This window comes from Dipodomys merriami, unplaced genomic scaffold (assembly GCF_024711535.1).
Source record: "Dipodomys merriami isolate MVZ:Mamm:240054 unplaced genomic scaffold, mDipMer1.0.p SCAF_6, whole genome shotgun sequence".
Lineage (NCBI taxonomy): Eukaryota > Metazoa > Chordata > Mammalia > Rodentia > Heteromyidae > Dipodomys > Dipodomys merriami.
In genome coordinates, this window is record NW_027206179.1 from 37,700,766 (window position 1) to 37,722,658 (window position 21,893).

At 40.0% G+C, this 21,893-nt stretch overlaps 1 protein-coding gene across 8 annotated transcripts in view; it reads left to right on the plus strand.

Annotated features, from left to right (window-relative positions):
* LOC138814048 (Krueppel-like factor 12) overlaps positions 1-21,893 on the plus strand; it is a 708,935-nt gene that overhangs the window by 664,335 nt on the left and 22,707 nt on the right. For all 8 annotated transcript variants that reach the window (XM_070002825.1, XM_070002822.1, XM_070002820.1 and 5 more), the window contains one exon: positions 18,124-18,281. In XM_070002825.1, coding sequence (XP_069858926.1) covers positions 18,124-18,281 — 158 coding nt within the window. The remainder of the gene's footprint in view (positions 1-18,123; positions 18,282-21,893) is intronic.

Below are 21,893 nucleotides of genomic sequence, written 5' to 3' on the forward strand. Positions count from 1 at the left end.
ACTATCAATACTTCATTTTGCTCTCTTACCTGCTGTTAGAAAGACCAGACCTATACTAAGGATGTTATACATGATCAAGTATGGAACCACAACACACCCTATCAATTCTTCATGGCAGCAGCCCATCTGATACATTTTTGTTGGGTTTTGGGAGCCATTAATATACATGACTTATCACATACACTTAGCAAATGCTGGCTCGGGTAAAGTTTCTGCTCAACAATATGATCTGTAGCATCACTTGATACTATATAAACTTCAAGAAATAATACTATTATTAAAACAGTGAATTTCTTTGGGCATGAATCATTTTAATGACTCAGAATCAGATAGTCTTAAAGGGCTAGAATTTATGTTGGCATATGGAAGAATCAAATATTTATTGTGTTGATAATTAGCTCTCAAGTTGGGAATGATAGTTTATAATTTATAGAAATCCAAGCTTTCTGGATATAATAACCTTAATTAATGTCACTAGTCTATAAAACAGTCTGCAAACTCCACAACCACTTCGTTTGTGTGTGTGTGTGCGTGTGTGCATGTGCGTGTGCATGTGTGTGTGTGCGCACGTGTGTGTTCTGGTATTGAGGCTTGAACTCATGGCTGCTCACTATTTTGCTCAAGGCTAGTGTTGTACAAAGCTAGTGAACCATAGCTTCATTTCCAGATTTTTGCTGGTTAATTGGAGATAAGGATCTCTTGGTGGTGTCTGCCAGGGTTGCCTTCAAACCTCAGTTCTTGAATCTCAGCCTCCTGAGTAGCTACATTTATATGTGTGAGTTATTGGTACCTAGCTGCCTTCCCCTTTTAAATGAGTTGCATTCTACTGTTGTGGGCAGATACATCTTTGAATGGTAGGCTAAGGAGATTCACTATGGACAGTAAAGGAATTTCAGTGGATGGAGTATAATGTTGGTAATCTGTAAAGAGTGGAGGCCAGTAGACTTAGTTGCATTCTTGATTGGCAAATATAATGTATTGGCTAGCTTACGATAAGATCTGCTAGTTTGAAAGCCACATTTGGGTGGCATTGCTAGTCATTGTTTAGAACACCAGTATGAAAAGAATCGATGCATTCAGGACAAAGACAAATATTTTGCCAGCATTCAGAGTTCTTTCCCAGATTACCTATGAGTTCTTAACCCCTCATCCACATCTCTCTGCCACCCTTAGTTTCACATTTCCAGTTAAAGTGGACAACCTCATAGGGTTGCTCTAAAATTCAGGAGATTATCTCCATAAAGCACATAGCATAGAGCTTGGCATCATTTGTCAAGTGCTTGGTGAACACTAGCTAATGTTTCTCTCCTTCACCTTTCCAAGGGGAAATTCTGACTTTCCAGTAGACAGCTTTAGATGACCTTTTTTTTAACCAACACCTTTCATTCCTTTTCATCCTGGAGTGATATCAGCATTCCCTGCCCCACCCCCACCCCCCATACCATGTCTCTGTATCTAATTCCTAGTGGACAGTCCTACTTCCTCCGGGGGTCTTCTTGGCCACCTCAGTTCCCAGGGGAGGGTGGTTCCCTCCTCTGAATTTCTCAAATGATCTGGAACTGTCATGGCAGTTATATACCCTGAGTAGACTGATGTCTCATAAATTATGGGAATAGCTATGAGCCTTGTCATGCTACTAGTAACTAAGCTGTGTGTTCCTTTAGGAAGAAATTCTAGGGTATCATACCCTGTGATCTCTGAGTCACTGAGCATGCTTTCTTTGCAGAATGGCCTGGCCGGATAAACAGTAAGCTTTAGAGTCAGACACAATGCCTGGCCAGAATTCCCAGCTTGCCACTTACTTGTTGCTGTGTGATCTTTGGGTTGTCCTGCCCAAACTTTAATTTCTTGTCTGCAAAATGCAGGTATCCTACAGAATTCCATGAAAATTGGATGCATATGTATTAAACTCTTAGCTTCATTCTGTGTAGAAGCAAAGGGTTTTTGTTGCTGTTGTTGTTGTTAATAGGACATTGTTTATTTTGTTAGGCTTTTGTGTTACTAAGATCTCATTAGCTTTATTTTACTGTTATTCAGATTATCAGTAGTTACCTTCTCCCTGATCAATAGGTGGTAGCAAAACCTCTGCTGTCTTAAAAAGAAGAAAAGGTGTGTTTTATATGTGTCTGTCAAAGAATATGTGTCTGTCATATGGGAAAAAAAACAACAACATAAGTAATGAGCTTCTTCACCTTAAGAGTCCTAAGTTACTAGGTCTCTATAAACCTATAAGCATGCATTTATGTAATAGATTAACTCTGTGTGTGTGTGTGTGTGTGTGTGTGTGTGTGTGTGTGTGTGTGTGTGTGTGTGTGTGTGTTATAACAATGAATAAAACAAGGCCTGTCACTGCTTGGGACTGAAGCAAGTGAACAATAAATACACCATAGCCTGTTACAAGTGACACCGGATTGAAGAAAAACAAAGCAATAGATGGTGAGGGATGTCAGAAATCTATCAAAATAGGATGATGAGGACCTCCTTCCTGAAGAAGTGACATTTGATCAGAGACATGAGTTAAGTAGTTCCAGAAGCAATGTGATGATGGTGGTGGTGGTGGTGGTGGTGGTGGTGGTGATGATGATGATGATGATGATGATGATGATGATGATGATGATGATGATGATGGTGATGGTAGTGGTGGTGGTGGTGGTGGTGATGATGGTGATGATGGTGATGATGGTGATGATGGTGATGATGGTGAGAAGTGGTTCTAAGCAGAGGAATAGCAAGATTGAAGGCACTGGATCAAAATTCATTGGCCACAATCCAGACACAGTTAGAAAGCCATTTTGGCTGGAGCAGAGGATGCAGAGTGGAGTCCCAGGGTTCCTACAGGACCTTGTAGGAAACAATAAACACTGAACATTGTTGCACCTAAAATGGAAAGACACTGGTGTTTTTGTAGAACATGGCTTATTCAACTAAGAAGAGGATGAAGGACTGCAAGGTGATTAGGACAGCTTTTGTTTCTTTTTAAATGCCATATAATAGGTATCGGAGTAATCACTGACACACTGGATGTATACTGCTGCAGCTGCTGTGGAAATCTTTGGTGATTCCCCAGAAAATTAAACATGTAACTCTTTGAACTTTTGTAAATAATTGCCACCTGATCAGGAGTAGTCACACACACCTGGAATCCCAATACCCCGGAAGCTGTCTCAGGTAGGACCTTCTAACACAGAGACACGAAGAGAGGGAGAAGTATATAGACCGGGAGATGCTGTTTGTTAAAGATCAACAAATTGTCAACTGGGCACCTTTCCTGCCAGCCAGAGTCTAGGGACTGGGGCAGCAAGTTCTGAAGAAGTAGTAGACCCCCTCTTCATATTAGTGTTCTTTAGCATGTGGCTTGCTTTGAATCCCAGATTTCTCATCTAAATTATTTGTATAAAGTTAATCACTGAGGTTAACACAGAGTGAAGCAGGAACTTAAGGGTTTTCCCAAATACCTACATCATCACACATGCAATTTTCATTCTTATGACCCTGTGAAGTAGAAAAAAAAAATACCTGAGAGCTCATGGACTTTTCTTACATACAACTTGTAATGCAAGATTCTTCATATGGCAGTTTGAGTTTATATATTTCAGGCCACTATATGATGAGAGACTCAGTAAGCTATGGAGTGTCGGGAGCCAAAAGTTGAGTCTCTCAACATGATAGGCTTGACTATCTTACTGGAACATCTTACAGAATCCAACCTTTTCATGCTGCCCTAAGCAAACATCCTGCAACTGCTAACGACCACCTTTTCACACTGCCCTATGCAAACATCCTGCAGCTGCTACGGCCAATGAAAAAGCTTCCTTATTCCAAGCATATAAATACCCCTGTGTGAAAAATAAAAATTTGCAGCTCGATCAGAATCCCTGTCTTGCTGTCATTCTTTCTGTCTCTTGTCCCTTCATTCCTTCTCGCTTAGGTTCACCGCCCTCGTTGACGTCCTGCAGGTCGGGACAACTGGCGCCCAACGTGGGGCGGGAGCCAAAAGTTGAGTCTCTCAACAATGGAGGCCATAATCAGTGTGTCAGAGATTGTTTCTTTTATCCTCTTGTTCTTCCTTCTAATTGGTGTCTCTCTGAGATCCCAGAAACAAACTCTTACAATTCAAACCAGTCAGAGAAGCAATCACCTAGATCATCAACTATGTAAACTGCCAACTGTAAACTTTTGCAATATCCCCAAAAGAATTTAGTGGGTGTTAATTGACTGAATAAATAAAAACTATGCATTGCCTGAACTCTGGCAATGAACTCTATGGGGCCTGAACTCTGGGCCTGGGTGCTGTCCCTCAGCTCTTTACCCTAGTTATCTTTCGAAAGTACCTGGCCTTTAGAATCATAAATTGGACAGCACTTAATGAATGAAATTCCATGACTGTTGAATTTAATTTATTTTATGAGCTTTCTTTTATAAAAATCCATTCATGTTATCCCTGAAAATACTTCTTTAATACTCGGTTTCTACTACGCTGTTAAATTATTACTTGTGCAGCAAGTGTAAAGGAAGGGCTACCCTGTTGTCTTTTAAGCATAAATCTATTGTGTATACACAGATTGTTTTCAATCATTAGCTTCTCTTGTTGGCCATTTCTCATATGCCTCGAAATAAATGACATTTGTATTATGCTGGCTACCCTGGCTAACCTGCGGGGTCCCTTTCATTCTTCGTTTTTCCTGATCTCCCATTATCCAGTCAGTCACAAAGAACTGACAGTTCTACTTATTAAATGCTTGAAAACTGGTTCCACGGATTCAGACACGACTTTGGTTCAGGTAAAATTCACTTATTCAGTTAATGCTAATAAATAGTTCTGTACTTGATAAAAGCTGTGACTTCAATTACTTCCTCACCAACGAACCCTATTTATTTGAGCCACACTTTTTCTTCTAAAGCTCCAGAAATTAAAACAAAATCATGACACTTTCAAGGCCTTCAAAATGAAGTTCTCTTTAGGAAGACATTCGAAGTCCATTTTCCCTGGCCCTGGTCATCCTGCCTCTCATATGTCTCTTTCCTACCACTTACCTATTGGCCATCTTGTACATTAGAAAAGGTGATTTTGAGAAGATGGTGTGATTTCTTATATCTCCATAACCATCCATTTTTCTCTTGCACTTTGTCATTACCACTGACACATGCTCTTAAGATTCACATTCCTCAAGATTCACCACACGGTGGATCATGTCTGTAATCCCAGCTACTCAGGAGGCTGAGGTCTGAGGATTGAGATTCAGAGCCAGCCCAGGAAGGAAAGGCTGTGAGATTCTTTATCTCCAGTTGATGATCACCAAAGAGATGGAAGGGGAGCTGCAGTTCAAACAGTAAGGCACTTGCCTTGAGAGAAAGCACTAAAAGGGACAGTGCTCAGGCCTTGAGTTCAAACCTCAGTACACACACACACACAGATTCACTTGCTGGTGTCCTCCATAAGGTCGCCCTCCTCTTCCCAAACAGAATTTGATCCTCCTTCCCTTAACCCCCATAGAATTTTATTATGCCTCCCTTTATCACATAGCATTTTTATGGCTTATATAATTATGATTTGCATACATAATAAATTGGGGAAATTTTTATTATCTCAACAGCTGGTGCCAAATTCTCCAGAACAAAACTCTCAGTGTGGAAAATGTCCTGTTAGGAACACTTGGAAGTAGGCAATGGATAGCAGGCTATTATTGGATCTTGGGATGACTTTTCCTGCAAGGCTTTGGGCAGGGAAAAGTAGCTCCACCTGTGATAGGGAAGGAGTTTGCTGTTTTCTTGCATAATCTTGGCGTGAGGATATTTGGGAGAACTCACCAGATATGAAAAGAGCCTAAGGCTAGGCAGGACCAGTGAGCATCACCGAGAGCCAAAAATGTTTTATTAATAGAGGGAATATTAAGCAGAGCGTAGAGGAAGCTCCTAGAGTTCTTTGACCTCTATTGTAAAAATACGGGCAACCAGATGCACTGATGGTACAGGCGAGTTACTCTTGTCATCTTGAAACAGGAAATACTTTCTGTACAAAATATGTGGCATAAGCTGGATGCTGGTAGCTAGCTATTCAGGAGCTGAGATCTGAGGACCACAGTTCTAGCCTGGGCAAGAATATTTGTGAGACTCTTATCTCCAATTACCCACCAGAAAAACAGAAGTGGTCCTGTGGCTCAAAGAGTGCTAGCCTTGAGCAAAAAGAGCTCAAGGACCATGCCCAGACATCAAGTTCAAGCCCCACAACCAATCAAAAAAAAAAATGGTATAGAAAGAGAAGAGTAGACCAAAGCTATTAAGATCTTCACTTCCCAGATACATAACATCCAATAGTCACTTGCACATATACATGTGTTTTTGTGTGTGTCTATATGTGTGCACACACGTGTGTTAGTACCATGGCTTGAACTTTCTCTCAGCCTCTAACAACATGCACTGGAGCCACACCTTTCTGCTTAATTACAGATAAAGTCTTATGGACTGTTCTGTCTCTTCTGGCTTTCAAACACAATTGCCCAGATCTTCACCTTCTGTGTAGATAGGCTATAGACATGAGCCCAGCAAGTTAGTCATTATTAAATACACATTTGAAATACAAATATCTGAGAGGTTTAAAAGAGATTTAATGTCCAAGATACCATGACTCATAAATTATAATCAGCTATGAGTCATATCTTGATTTTCAGACTAAGAATTCTGTTTATTTCTTCCACGAAAAGCAGGATTCTTAGGCTAGACATAGTCAAGCATGGAATTCCAGCTAACAGGGAGGTAAATTGAAAATTAAGGTCTAGGCAGGGCAAAAATATGAGACCCTACCTGAAAAACAACTAAAGCAAAAAGACTGAGAGTATGGCTTAAATGGTAGAGTGCCTGCCACACCAAGTTCAAACTGCAGTTAACACACACACACACACACAGTTATTATTTTTTCTTTGAAGAACAAATGCAGTAGTGGTACTCACTAAACACTGTGTTGAAAATGAACTATACAACTTGTGGATGGGGACAGGAGGGAAAAACTGAGAGAGAGCCAGGGAAGGGGTAACACTGCTCTAAAAGAAATGTACTCTTTATCTGACAGGTAATTATAACCCTTCCATATATCACCTTTACAATAACAATGAAGTATTTTTTTTAAGATAGTAATATGGGCTGGGTGCCAGTGACTCAGTCCTGTAATTGTAGCTACTCAGAAGGCTGAGATCTGAGGATCATGGTTCAAAGCCAGCCCAGGCAAGAAAGTGTGTGAGATTCTTCCTTTTTAAATACTTGTTTATTGTTATTGTAAAGGTGGTGTACAGTGGGGTTACAGTTAATGTGTTTCTTTTTGAACAGTGTCACCTCTTACCTCATTTTCTCCCAGTTTTTCTGTCTGGACCCCCTCCCCCACAAGTTGTATAGTTCATTTTCAATAAGAGTCTAGTGGACCCTTATCTCCAATAAACTGTTTAGATAAAGCTATAAGTGGTTATGTGGCTCATGTAGTACCCAGGCCTAGAGTTCAAGCTCCACGACTGGCAAAAAAATACAATAAAATATGATAGTAATATGAGTTTATTAATCCCCAAATTTTTCTTTAGAAAATTAACAAATTCAAATTTCACATGTTTATTTCTACTTTATTTTTTCCCCACCATTTTAAGGGAAGCATATTCCGTTTGTTTTTTGTTGTTATTGTTGTTTCTTTTGTCCTGTGTATCAATCAAAAGTTCCCCTAGTTCAGAAAACACAAATCTGGTCTCTTGTATTTGAGTTTCCTAGCAACCAAACAAAAAAGCAAACAGAGTGGAGTTTGTAGCATTCTTTAGGAAAGCTGAAAGAATGTTGCGGGGCAGGTTTTCCTTCCTACTGAGTGAAGGCCTGGGTGGGGACACCCTCAAAGGAAAATGAGGACTCTGAGCCTTCAGACAGTACCAGACAGTCATTTTGACCACCAAAACACCCCCACTCATCACCAATATGTCCTACTTGGTCTTGTTATTTATATGTTCCCATCTGAGCAATAAAAACATTCAATGATTTATGTAAGCTTAAGTACCAAATAGTTAGCTGATATCATTCCTGTGTTGTTTAATAAAACAAATCTCCAGTGTAACATAGCTCTGGTTAATGATCAGCATAAAATAGATGGAAGCTTGTGTTGATGGTCATGTCAAAAGTTTATTTTATGATTGCACTACTGTATCTCTATAGAACTACATATTTGGGACATCTTATATCCATTTACATACTTAAGACAGTTTCATGATACACTGTCTTTATCCAAGCTGTTTGATTTTCTTGATGGTGAATCTATGTCATTAGAACATTTCTGATACAGGAAAATGAGGCCCTTCCTATCCATTTCTCTGCTAAAAGATTATTTGGGAAAAGACTGAAATGAATGAGCTTGGTAAATCCCTCTGAAAATACAGGAAACACTCCTTTTTTCTACTTCCCGTTTCTTCCAGCCTTTCAAACGTCTAGGGATAATAGACACATGTACGCACTCGAGTAACTTCAAGTTGTATCTTTAGTCAGATAAAGAGAATTTATTTTCTCATTCACCAAAATTCAAAGCCAGGTATATTCAAGAGCTCTAGAGATAGACATAAATAAAGTGCATCTCTTCTAGGGCAGTAGGGGTCACTAGGCAAGGCCCACCTTAAGGACATTTGGATTAAAGTAATTACCTGTAATCCTCTTCTAACCTAGAATGTTTTTCCAAGTTTCTCATGATCCACCAAACTATAACTCCTGACGTAAACCATAATTTAAGCCCCTATACATTCTGAAGTCTGTGAAAAAGCCCCTCCATATATAAGCAAATTGTGTGTCTTCCACTTAGTCCAGTGTAAGTCAGAAGTTTACACTTGTTTCAGAGCTTTTGTTTTATCTTGCATTGTGAATTGAGTTTGTGGTATAAAGTGAATTAATTGCAAAGTAACATGTGTGTGTGTGTGTGTGTGTGTGTGTGTGTATGTGTGTGTGTGTGTGTGTGTGTGTGTGTAGCCCTTGAACTCAGGGCTCTCCCTTGCCTTTTTTCACTCAAGATTGGTGTTCTACCACTTGAGCCACCCCACTTCTAGCTTTTTCTCTTCCTTCCTTCCTTCCTTCCTTCCTTCCTTTCTTTTTTCTTTCTTTTCTTTCTTTCTCTTTCCCTTCCTTCCTTCCTTCCTTCCTTCCTTCCTTCCTTCCTTCCTTCCTTCCTTCCTTCCTTCCTTCCTTCCTTTTTTTGTCGTCTGTGGAGCTTGAACTCTGGGCCTAGGCGCTGTCTTTGAGCTCTTCAACTCAAGACGAGCGCTCTACCACTTGAACCACAGCACCATTTCTGGGTTTTTGGTGGTTAATTGGGTCTCATAGACTTTCCTGCAAGGGCTGGCTTAGAACAACAATTCTCAGATCTCAGCCTTCTGAGTAGCTAGGATTATAAGTGTGAGTAACCAGCACCTGGCCCACTTCTAGCTTTTTGTTGGGTAATTGGAGATAAGAGTCTCATAGACTTTTTTGGTTTCAAAGCTTGATCCTCAGATATCACTTCTGAGTAGCTAAAATTAAAGACCTGAACCACTAGCACCTGCAGAAGTAACTCTGTGTGTGTGTGTGTGTGTGTGTGTGTGTGTGTGTGTGTGTGTGTGTGTGTGTGTGTGTAAGAGAGTGGGGCAGAGAGAGACAGACAGACAGACAGATAGACAGAGATTGGGACAGTCCAGGGTTTTGAACCTCAGGGCTTAGGTGCTGTCCCTGAGCCTTTTTGCTCAATGCTAATGCTCTACCGCTTGTGCCACAAACCTGCTTCTGGCTGTTTTCATGCTTAATTAGTGATGAGTCTCTTGGACTTTCTAGGGCTGGCTGACTTTCTCTTCAGTAGCTGCGATTACAGGTGTGAGCCACTGGCGTCTGGCTAGCAGTAACTAGTTTTAATACATACTGTGTATCTAAAATAGATCTTTTTGCTCAGAAACAATCCTTTATCAACTGGTGGCCTAATTTCATTATAAAAGTTTAATAGTAAAACCAATCATAGCTGGTGACATTAACAAGTCATTTTTAAAATTCTGGTTATCGTTAAACTCCTTCCCTTAATGCAACTCATAATCCTACTCTCTAATTATAATGCATCCAAAAAAGAGCAGAAAGATAAGCCTATAATAGTTTGGAGTTTTTAATGATCTAGAAAACTATGTGAAAAACAATATTTGATGGCAGCTGTTACAGTTAAGTAAAATCATGATGTACTGTGAATTCAGCTCCAGTCCCTCCCAGCCCCCTAGAAAGGCTCATTTGTAAACCCATTATCTTTAATCAGCTTGGTTGGAGATTTTGTTTATTAAAATAAAACTAATTAGAAATGCATTTTGGGCACAGTCTGTTCATGTGAAAAAAGAAGTGCCAAGCCCTCGTTTGAATACAGGCTGCGACTGAGCTTTTGGGCATGTTTTAGCAAATGTATTGCTCTTGATTTATACATTTTGTAAAAACATTTTTATTGAATCCAAATTCAAACATGATGTCTTAGTCAGAGCTTCTGGACTGATCTTAGAATTTCAATCTGTTTTTTTTTTTTTTTTTTTTTTTTGCTAGTAGTTTCCCTTCAGAAAGTATAAACAGGAATGAAAAGAACTCTGTTCAGGGAAATGTGTGCGGTGTAGGAATGCAGCTGCTATGGATTTGGTGATGACTTTATCTCAAGTTATCCCCTTCCCCCCATCCCCAATTAATGTCAGAGAAATGACAATGGATGTACTTTGCTAGAAGCAGTCTCTGGTAGTGTGGAAGAAAGGAGGTCCCTGCATCTGAGAGCCACCTGCTGGCTGAGGCAGAGGCTGCATGGTAACTGGATTACCCCTCCTAGCCATGTGTGTGCAATCTTTCTGAGAGCCCGCTGTACTTGGTTAAGTGAACATCTCACCTCCTGTGTGCTATGGCCTGGCTAATTCATTCCCAAGGCAGCCTTTGGTTCACTAAGAAGAAAGATGTTCTCCCTACCTGTATTCTGTGGCAGAACTAACTCAGAATTTTTGTAGGTAATACTTGACTCAGAATAACCCTAAACTTGGAAAACAGCAGAAAACAAACTTCTGATGCCGCTGCTTTTCTTCTGGTAGCTTGATGGTTCAACCAACTCAGAACAATTTCTGGTAACCTTGTATGCAAACTGGAATGGCAGAGTAGGGACTAAAATTCTGTGGCCTTGAGGGTCACTGTCCCATACCACTGCCACATTCAGCCTTGAAAAAAAACGTTCACCAGTGAGTAAATGTACAACAACCTTCAAAAAATATTTACTTAGGTAGAAGAGGAGGTAGACCAAGCACCTGTCTTTCTAAAATGGTTTACCTTTCAATTTTCTACATTCAAGCATGCTTTGGGATGTTTTATAAATGGGTGAGAGTGAAACTTTAAGCAATACAACTTATTTTTTTTTTTTTTTTTTTGGTCAGTCATGGGGCTCGAACTCAGGGCTTGTGCACCTTCCTCGAGCTTTTGTGCTTAAAGCTAGTGCTCCACCACTTTGAGCCATGGTGCCACTTCTGGTGGTTAATTGGAGATAAGTCTCATGGACTTCCCTGCCTGGACTGGCTTAGAATCACAATCTTCAGATCTCAGGCTCCTGAGTAGCTGGGAATACAGGCAAGAGCCACCAGTGCCTGGCTTTGTTGCTTTCTCGTATTTTATTATATGCCGGTTTGTAAAAGCCATCTTCCTCTGATTCAGTATAAAGCAATAGTGAAGCTTGAACTCTGAGATCAAGCCCTTAGGTCTTGACTTAAGTGATAACTTCTTTGTGCCTTTGTTTCTTCTTCTACAAGATGGAGATACTAATGGTATCAAACTCACTGGGTGGCTTTGAGTTTAAAGCACAAGGAGCAGAACACATTCTAAGCATTCTGTTAATGTTCCCTATCATCCTAGCCCTGCTTTGTGTTCTCCTGTTGAAATCCTTCATTTGAATTGGCTAAAACCATTTCAAGACCAGGGTTTTCTCCTTTCATTTTTTTTCAGTGTATGTCCTCTCTCTAGCCTTGAAAGAATGCCCTGTCCCCACTCCATCCCCCCTTTTTTTGGGGGGTCCCGTCGTGGAACCCGAACTCTGGGCCTGGGCCTTGTCCCTCAGCTCTTCAGCTCAAGGCTAGTGCCCTACCACTTGAGCCACAACGCCACTTCCGGCTTTTTTCTTTTTGCTTATGTGGTGCTGAGGAATCGAACCCAGGGCCTCAGGGACGCAAGGCAAGCGCTCTACCACTGAGCCACCTTCCCAGCCCCCCACCCCCTTTTTTTAAACTCCTATAGGAACTCCAGTTTCAGTGAAGAGCATCTCATCACTCTGTCTCTTATCACTGGCTGATTACAGTGAACCTTCATTTCTTTCCTGGAGCCGATGTAGTACATTCTATTTCAGTAGAGCTGTTTCTAGCTGTTGACTTTTCGAGCCTCTCTGGATATAGTTCTAGTTGAACTTGCTATCTCAGGCAAATCTGTTATGCAGCTTGAACTCATGATTCACTCTTTTGTTCTCTCTCGATCTCATTATGACCAGGTGGTGCTCGCTACGTCTCTTCAGACATGTGTTCACTACTCTAAATGGTTTAACCTTCTGGTGAAGAGAAGGGACTGCCAGTGTTTCCTCTTTTCCAGTGCATGTGTGGATTTACTTGAGAATTTGGGAACAGAGTAACAATTACCTCATGCATTTTTTTTTCTGGACTCGAACTCAGTATCTGCCCCTGTTGCTCACTGGTTGGCACTCTGCCACCTGAGTCATCCATCCAGTAACAACCATAGTTGTTACTGAGGATTATTGGACTCTTGTATAAGAGTATGTTGTTTGACTAGCACATTTCCATCCTTGAGAACAAGTCCAGCTTTTGAAGCAGAAAGTCAGGTCACATGCATCTCAGGACATCCCATGCCTTCTAAACAGGGACCATGGCTAAGGACAGGTAAAGTAGAAATCTCCAGAAGTGTATTGAGCACAGTTCTGTTCACAAGCACATACACTTCCAGGGTGCCTTAGTAAGAAAGACCAGGTAACATTGTCAAGAAACGAAGAGCACTCTCACCTTTCCCTATGTGCAAGCTGCCTGACAGCATCAAAGGGAGCCCTTCTTTCCCTTCCCCTATCCTTCACAGAAATGTCCATGGCCCCACCCTGAGAACTGTATTGAAAGTAATACTTTTGAATTCCATTCTCTGGGACTCAGAGGAAAGAACTGTGTGTGTGTGTGTGTGTGTGTGTGTGTGTGTGTGTGTGTGTGTGTGTGTGTGTGTGTGTGTGTGTGTGTGTGTGTGTGTGTGTGTGTGTGTGTGTGTGTGTGTGTGTGTGTGTGTGTGTGTGCTGGTACTAGGCCTTGCTCGCTCTCTCGGCTTTTCACTGAAGGCTGTCATGGGAGCACATCAGCCATACCTCCACTCCCTGCTTTTTTGTTGATTATTTGAAGATAATTGACTTTCCTGCCCAGGCTAGTTTTGAATCCTGATCCTCAGATCTCAGCCTCCTGAATAGCTAGGATTACACATGAGAGCCACCAACAGCACATACGGTTTTAATGATTTGCCAGACTCTTTGATGTCCAGAAGCATTTAAACCCAGAACTTGATTAAATGTGTTTAGGAGTAAGGAATTCAATTGCTATTATCTGAAAACTCACCATCAAACAATTGTAGTAAGAATTCAGTAACCAATTAAAAATTAACTAAGTTTATGAAATGAAGCCTTAAGAATAGCTAGCTAGATTCACTTATTCATGTTTAGCAAACATTTCTCAAATTCCAACAGTAGAGGTACAAAATGACCTGGCACCTTTCCTGTCACCATATTGGACTTAGCCATAGACTTAACACAGTCAAACCCCAAGTTAATGGTTGCTATTCATCTACTGTGCATGTTAACGCTGTAGTTGTTATCTTTATTGTACAGATAATTTTAGATAGTTGTTCTCCATTTTTGAAATAGTTTGACTTTAGGATGAAGAAAATCAGGGAATGAAGTCTGGTATTATTAAGGTCATCTACTTGTCTTGATTTTGACGTGAAGGCAAGATTCCTGCTGAGGTAATTTCATGACACTATTTCACCAGCACTTCTGTTTCTTTACCCAACTTTTATGTAATAGTGGATGTATTGTGCCAGGCCATTGTGTCATTAGTTCCTTTAAAGCCGTTTAGTAGTTAATTGGTTTTGATGTCAGTTTTTTTGAATTTTCTTGGTAAACATGAATGAATCACAATTACATAGCTAAAATCAACCAAGGAGAAAACAGTGCATGTATTTATATAGTTACATATAGACTTCTACATGTTAATGTACAGAAAGTACTATACAAAAATGTTCTTATTACAGAATAATGTTAATTTCAAAGTAGCAACAGCGTGTCTTTTGTATGTTTATTTTTCTGCCTGTTCTAGGACTTGAACTCATAGTCTAAGCTTTTTTGCTAAAAGCTAGCACTCTACCACTTGAACCACAGCTCCATTTCCAGCTGGTTTTTTTTTTGTTGTTGTTGTTTTTTTGTTTTTTGTTTTTTTGGTAATTAATTAGAGGTAAGAGTCTCACAGACTCTCCTGCTCAGGTTGGCTTTGAACTGTTATCCTCAGATCTCAGCCTCCTGAGTAGCTAGAATTACAGGAGTGAGCCACTGGCACCCAGCCCTACCTATCCTTAAAAACAAACAAACAAACAAAAACCAAGATGTTAAACATCATACAACATAATAAATATAACATATTTATATAAATATAAATATAAACAACATAAACAACATAATAAATGACAAAATTTTTAAGGTCCCTGTGTCCAAATCCATTTTTATTTCTATGACTGTTTACTTAGGAAATGACTTTCTGTTGTGCAGTTATGACACACAGTCTCATTCACATGGATCATATACAGAGCTGTAGTGTACTTTGTCAGTGGTGACTAAAAGCTGCTCTTTCATAGGATAGACTAGTCACACTGTTTTGACTCTTTTCACAATAAATTCCAATCCGTACAAACTGGGTTGATTATGTAGAAAACCACAAATCCACGTTGATTGATACAAAGGCTGGAAAAAAAAGTTACTTAGCCACATTTCAGGCTTGCATAACCTATGTTCTTCCACTGGAAGGTAGATCCTGCGTATAACTGCAACATGGGAAGATAAACAATATTTATAGTTAATCTTACCTAGTATAAAGCTTTGGTTACCTAGTGTGATATTTGGAGAAGCAAAACAACATGTTGAGAATGTAAAAAGCAGACATTCTAAAGGAAATATTCAGAAACAGTTTATTGGAATAATGCAATAGTATAGTATTACAAGCAGTCTTATGTGTCCACCACTTAGGACAAAATTGGTGTTTGAAACTCTGGGATGAATGTTTACTGAGTTGCTATCATATTTTGTAAGTAATGACTCAGTAAACAGCAGCTTATGAACAAAGCAACTCAGTGCTTTTGTAAAGTTCTATTTGTTTGAATACTGTCTATAGCTATTTCTGTGATTCAATTTCAGAGTTGATTAGACACAGTATAAAACCATATAGAGTTTTAACTGAAGTAAATAAAATTGCCAAAATAAACTATTTACTAAATAAACTCACTCACTCTGTAGGAAAAAAATCACCAATTCTTAAGCTAAGTTGAAATGTCATCTATTTTAAATCAATAAATGAGACGGACTTTATGTACTACTAATAAAAAATATGCCAGCTGAATTATAGAAAGCCATCAATTGCAAGAAGCATCCACATTTTTAGAAATGCTAAAATGTGAAAAATGCACATGAGAATTGATAAATTATAGATATGAACTACTTGTATCCACATCGATAAATCTCAGCTGTTTTGGAAGTGGCGCTGTAACTCAAGTGGTAGAGCGCTAGCCTTGAGCTGAAGAGCTGAGGGCAGCGCTCAGGCCCAGAGTTCAAGGCCCACTACCGACCAAAAAAAAAATCTCAACTGTTTAATATTCAAAGGTAGAATAGCTTGCTAGAATAATTTTAACAGCATAATGTTATTTGTCTTCTCCTGTTTGGCTAGCACTGAACTACTTGAGCCACAGCTCCAGTCCAGCTTTTTTGCTGGTTAATTTCAGATAGAATCTCTCAGATTTTTCTGCCTAGGCTGGCTTAGAACTGTGACTGTCAGATTTCATCTTCCTGAGTACCTAGAATTTCAGGTGTGAACCACCAGCACTCAGCTATTTTTAAACCTATGATATTAAGAATTCCTATGAATGAAGATTATATATAGATAACCTAAATGAATTGGTGAGCTAAATAAAACTGATGGTAGAACTATTACATGGAAGAAGGAAAAGGAAGACATGGGAAATTGATCTTATTTGTAATGTTCAGCTAGAAGATACTTTATTAAGAAAAACTAATTTTAGCTTAGAAATATAATCATAAGGAAATTACAAATATGTCAAAATGTAAGAAACTTAATTTTTAAAAGTATCGAAACAAAAACTGAAATGTGTCAAAATATTAATACTGGTAAGATTTTATGGTAGAAATTTGAGTGATTACTTTTTTATCACAGTTCACAATAACTCTAAAGAACTTCATGGGTAAGTAAGAAAAGATGAGTCATACTTTCTGTCTCAATCAAAAGAGATTAAGGTTTGAAAAAAGGTACATGCTAATCAATTACCTGACATTGCAAACTAATCCTGTTTTTCTACTGGAGCATTAAGATTAAACAACATGCAAGTCAGGACCAAACTTTATAGTTCAAACATTTTTCATAATAGTAGTACAGCTAATCTTTAAATACAGTGCACTTTATTCTTGACCACAAGAAACCACCACCTAGGAAAGTTAAATGTCAGGTGCATTTTATTGCACAGAAATAGCTTGCTATGAGTCATGTTTTTGAGGTACTCGTGCCATTTCTTTCAGCCTGACCTCACTTGTTTTGAAATGCGCACTGTGATTCTGCACAATTTTATGTTACTGCATGAAATGCAGACACTCTTCAATAGATGTATATTGTCATTTGTCTAGAGCAGGACTTTCTAAAATATTCTCTGTAAGGGGTATTCAGAAGTCCAAGACTGTGAGGTGTTCATTTACTACCATAGGATTTTTTTTCTTCCTGACTAGGGAACTTATTTACTTAGCATTGTTTTCACTCAGTTTGGGTTTAAGTTTTGGTTTGATTTGGTTTGATTTGGTTAAGTTTTTGAGACAGTGTCTCACTGTGATCCCCAGGCTGGCCTTGAGCTCGCTCACAATCTTCCTGCCTCAGTCTCCAGAGTGTGAGGATCATCAGAAATAAATATGTTATTTTCAGAAAAAAATGATGGACCTGGGGAAAAAAAATACGTTACGTGAAGTAAGTCAGGCTCAGAGAAAGGACTTTTCACTTATATGTGGGCGTTTAATCTAAATTATAACTGTGTAAACATATACAAGGTTGTAAGCATATATACACAAACATATTTAACTAAAGTATGGTATATGCAGGGAAGGATTCCAGTGGTATAACTGAACAACGGATTGTTTAACAAAATGAAAACCAGGAAGCTATTATGTGTGTTGTTGGGGTAGGGGGACCAAGGGGGAGCATACCAATGGAAAAAGGAAGGTTGGCAAATGTAGACATAATATTCAGTATACAGATGTGAAAATGGAGCTAGTTAAATTGAGGGGATGGGTAGAGTTGGGAGAGATGGGGGAAATGATGAAAGGGAGACATGGATCAAGATGCACTAAACTCATAGATCGATGGGTTGAATGGAAACCCCTTTGTACAATTGCTTAAGGATAATGAAATTTTTTTTAAAAAAAATCTTTTTAAAAAGAAGAAAAGAGAAAAGAAGATACGTCCAAGGAGGTGGTGGCAGGGAACGTGGACACGAGGATCATGTGGCTGTGGGGTTTGCCACCCCATCATGAGACCCAATTCTAAGCTAGACCAGAGAGAGAGTGACAATGAGAGAGGGGGGAGGGGGTGGGGGGGAAGGGAGAAGAGAGAGAGGAGAGAGATTGGGAGGGGAAGAGAGAGAGGGAGAGAGGGAGAAAAGAAAGCTAGAAGACAGAGGAGAGGAGAGAGAGGGAAAGGGAGAGGGAGGGAGAAAAGAGAGAAGACAGGGAGAGGAGAGGAGAGGAGAGAGAGAGAGAGGGAGAGAGATGTGCTTCTTACACCATGACTCCATTTTTCTGTTTTCCAGTTCAATTTCACCATTTAGTATCGAGAGCACAAGGCGCCAGAGACGTTCCGAATCCCCCGACTCCAGGAAACGGCGCATCCACAGATGTGATTTTGAGGGATGCAACAAAGTGTACACAAAAAGCTCTCACCTGAAGGCTCATCGGAGGACACACACAGGTACAGCTCCACGGGCCCCTCACCTCCGTGTCAGTGGGAGCCCCATAGGGCGCTGCCATAAGTGTGCTCTTGTACTGCTGTATACTGCTATCTGTCGAATCAGTTTCTTGCCTCTGGACAAAATGCATTTTTACAAGCCAGGTGCTGGTGGCTCATGCCTGTAAGATGTCATGGATAAAGAGAGACTGTTCAGTGCTCGGATCAATCCAGAGCTGTTCATGCTCTTTACTGTCTTTATCCCAGATCCTAGACACTGTTTTTAAGTCAGCCTCTTTATCATGAAGGCAAAGATTGCATGTGATTCACAGTTTCCATCCCATTGGGAGATTGTGATTACAATCATACAGGAAGTGTGGACTGTTCTTGTTACTGACTTTCTATGGAGTCATTTCTGCTATATGAGTGATCTGTCATCTGTGAATCATAACATATTTTGAGTTCTTGTTCTAGAACACATTTTTGCTTCATTTTCACACAGACATTTCTATTCATCTTATCCCTGAGAGAGGCAGTGAGAGAAAGAAAGGAATTATTTATTATTATTATTATTATTTTGGGTCAGTCATGGGGCTTGAACTTTGGGTCTGAGCTCTTCAGCTCACAGTGAGCACTCTACCACTTGAGCCACAGTGCCACTTCCAGTTTTCTGAGTAGTTTATTGGAGATAAGAGTCTCACAGACTTTCCTCCCTGGCCTGGCTTTGAACCGCAATCCTCAGATCTCAGCCTCCTGAGTAGCTAGGAGCCACCAGTACCCAGCAGAAAGGATTTTTAATCAGGCACTATTAAAGGATTTAACTCCATGACACTGAAAGATTGCATCTTATGAGTTTTAACTTAGGCTGTGAGAGGAGATGTGGTATCATTTATATAACACAATGCAAAGCATTATACACCCTGAATGCTGAAGGCCAATTAACTAGCTTGGCTTTATTAATAAAACACAGTCAGAGTTGAAGGGTCACGATGGACTTTATGCATGGCAGAGTCAAGTATGCTTCCTACTGGAAGTATCCCTGGCTGGTCATCTCACAGAGAAGAGTCACTGCTGCGTACTTTCTCACACACTTATCCCTATTTCCTGTTGTTCGATTTTCACAACAGCCTAGTAGATGCAGCTGGTAGGATCCTGTCTCCTCCAGCATGGCTCCTGGCTCATTTTCTCACCATTCTATACTTCACGTAACATCTTACTCCTCTGCAAGACATGCTGGGTAAAATTCCAGGGCAGAGACGTGGTGTCTTTACAGTGTACAGTTTCCTCTTTGGCTCTCGGAACCTTCTGGATGAATGTGATGCCTTCAGAGATCACCTTGAACTTCTCCATCACTGCCCCTCGTGTTCCTCACAACACTGTCCTGAACTCCTCATTTCTCCAAAGCAGACACTGTCCGTCCTCTGTCTGTGCAGATAGCTCAGCTAATCACTGGGTCCTTGTATGTCTTCATGCCACATGAAGGGAAGGTGTCTCATTGGTGGACTTCTCTGTTACATGCAAAACATTATTTCTTTTGCTGCTGGCTAGATGTAGCTCGTCCCTTGTACCTATAATCACCATCTTTCAGACCAAACATGCAAGGTTGTATTGTAGTTGCAGCTACTCCTGCAGGGATGGCTTCCCTGGGGATCAGCGTATAGACAGGCACTGGCTGGCTACAGGACAGAATTTTCATTCTGGTGTCATTATCTTCAGGTTGCACAAAACGTTTCCACTCTGGGAACTATTGTGTACACATGGTATTGATCAGGACCCATCATTCTAATCAGCCAAAACCCCTCGCCACCCATCCTGTTAGCTTTCTTCTTCAGCTTTTCCATCTTTGCCAACTTAATTGATGGATGTATTGGCTAGGACAGGTTCAAGGAAAATGCCCTGAGACAGCAAGACCCTGGAGAACTCATCCAGGTGGGTCATCATTCTGTAACTAATAGCTTAGAACCACATCATGGTGCTACCTCCAACCCAAATGTGTGTATCTTACAGCCATCCACTTAGCAGACAGAAATAGTTGGCTCTGTAGATCTGAGGTTTTCCAACTGTGTAGACGCAACCAATCTTGGATTGAAAATATTTAAAAATGAAAACTTTCATCTGTAATGAATATGCATAAATCTTTTTGTCTTGACATTCTGTAATGACATAGTGGCTATTTATGTATCATTTCCATTGTCTTAGATGTTATAGGATATCTGGAAGGGAACCTGGCATATTCAGGAAGATGCCTGTTAGCCATATGTAAATCTGTTTTATATGAGTCTTGACCATCTAGCAAGTATTATATCTGAGGTAGCATGGAATCCCAAGAGATGACTCTAATCTATTGGCATAGACAGACTCCTGAGCTATCAAGTAACTTTTTTTTTGGGGGGGGGGGGGAAGAAAAGGTCTTGATCTACATCCCAGGATGACCTTGAACTTATCTCTGTAGTTCAAGTTGGCTTCAAATTTGTGATCCTCCAACCTCAGCTTCCCATGTGTTGGGATTATAGGCAGGCATACACCACTACACTTGGCTCAAATATCCATTTTTAATATAAATAAAGAATGAGACAAGGGGTGCCAGTGACTCATACAATCCTATCTACTCGGGAGGCTGAGGTCTAAGGATACACCTGCCCAGGCAGACAAATTCAGAATACTCTTATCTAAAATCAACCAGCAGAAAGCTAGATGTAGAGACATGTTCCAATGGTAGAATGCAGTGAAAAAGCCAGCCAAGAGTTTGAGGCCTTAATTTCAGCCCCAGTACCTGAACAACAACAACAAAAAGAATAGAGGGAGGGAGGGAAGGAAGGAAGAAAAAAAAGGAAGGAAGGAAGGAAGGAAATTTGATTAATTGCCTCAAACTGGTTCAAAGTGAGCCATGTTGGATTCTGATTTATGATTATACAAAAGGTTTCATAAAGTAGTGTTCAAAATGAAATCAAAGCTAGTTGTATAGAAATTCAGGTTGGGTTACATGCTTTTAATAAAGATCTTCTTAACCTTAACTCTGCTTTAGGCATATTGAGTAAGTTATTGCGTGTGACCAGTAATAATGAATGACTTATGAAAGGGCAGAAAACAAGTCCATGAGATTCTTAACTCCAATAAACCACTAGAAAACTAGAAGTGGCTTTGTGGCACAAAGTCGAAGAGCACTAGCCTTGAGTGAAAAAGATGAGAGCATCCCGGCCTTGAGTTCAAGCCCCATGTCTGACTCTCCCTAAAAAAGATACATCTCAGCAGCCACTTACATGGCAGATGTCATATGGTGTCACCAGTGTCATTTCAGTGACTCTTCTACATGATTGATAGTGTGTAGTGTGTTTAAATTAATAAGCAGAGTATCTAGAGCAATGTAGTCAGTCAAATCTGTGCTATGAATAAGTAGCACTCTAGATTTCCCTCATTTTAAGGGTTGTATTAAATATTACATAATTTACACTTGCCCTCCAGATGAATAAAGCTGGTTGTATAGAAATTCAGGTTGGGTTACATGCTTTTAATAAAGATCTTCTTAACCTTAACTCTACTTTAGGCATATTGAGTAAGTTATTGTGTGACCAGAAATAATGAATGTGGAGTTGAGGTTATAACTGATGACTTACGAAAGGGAGGGGAGTGAGCTTA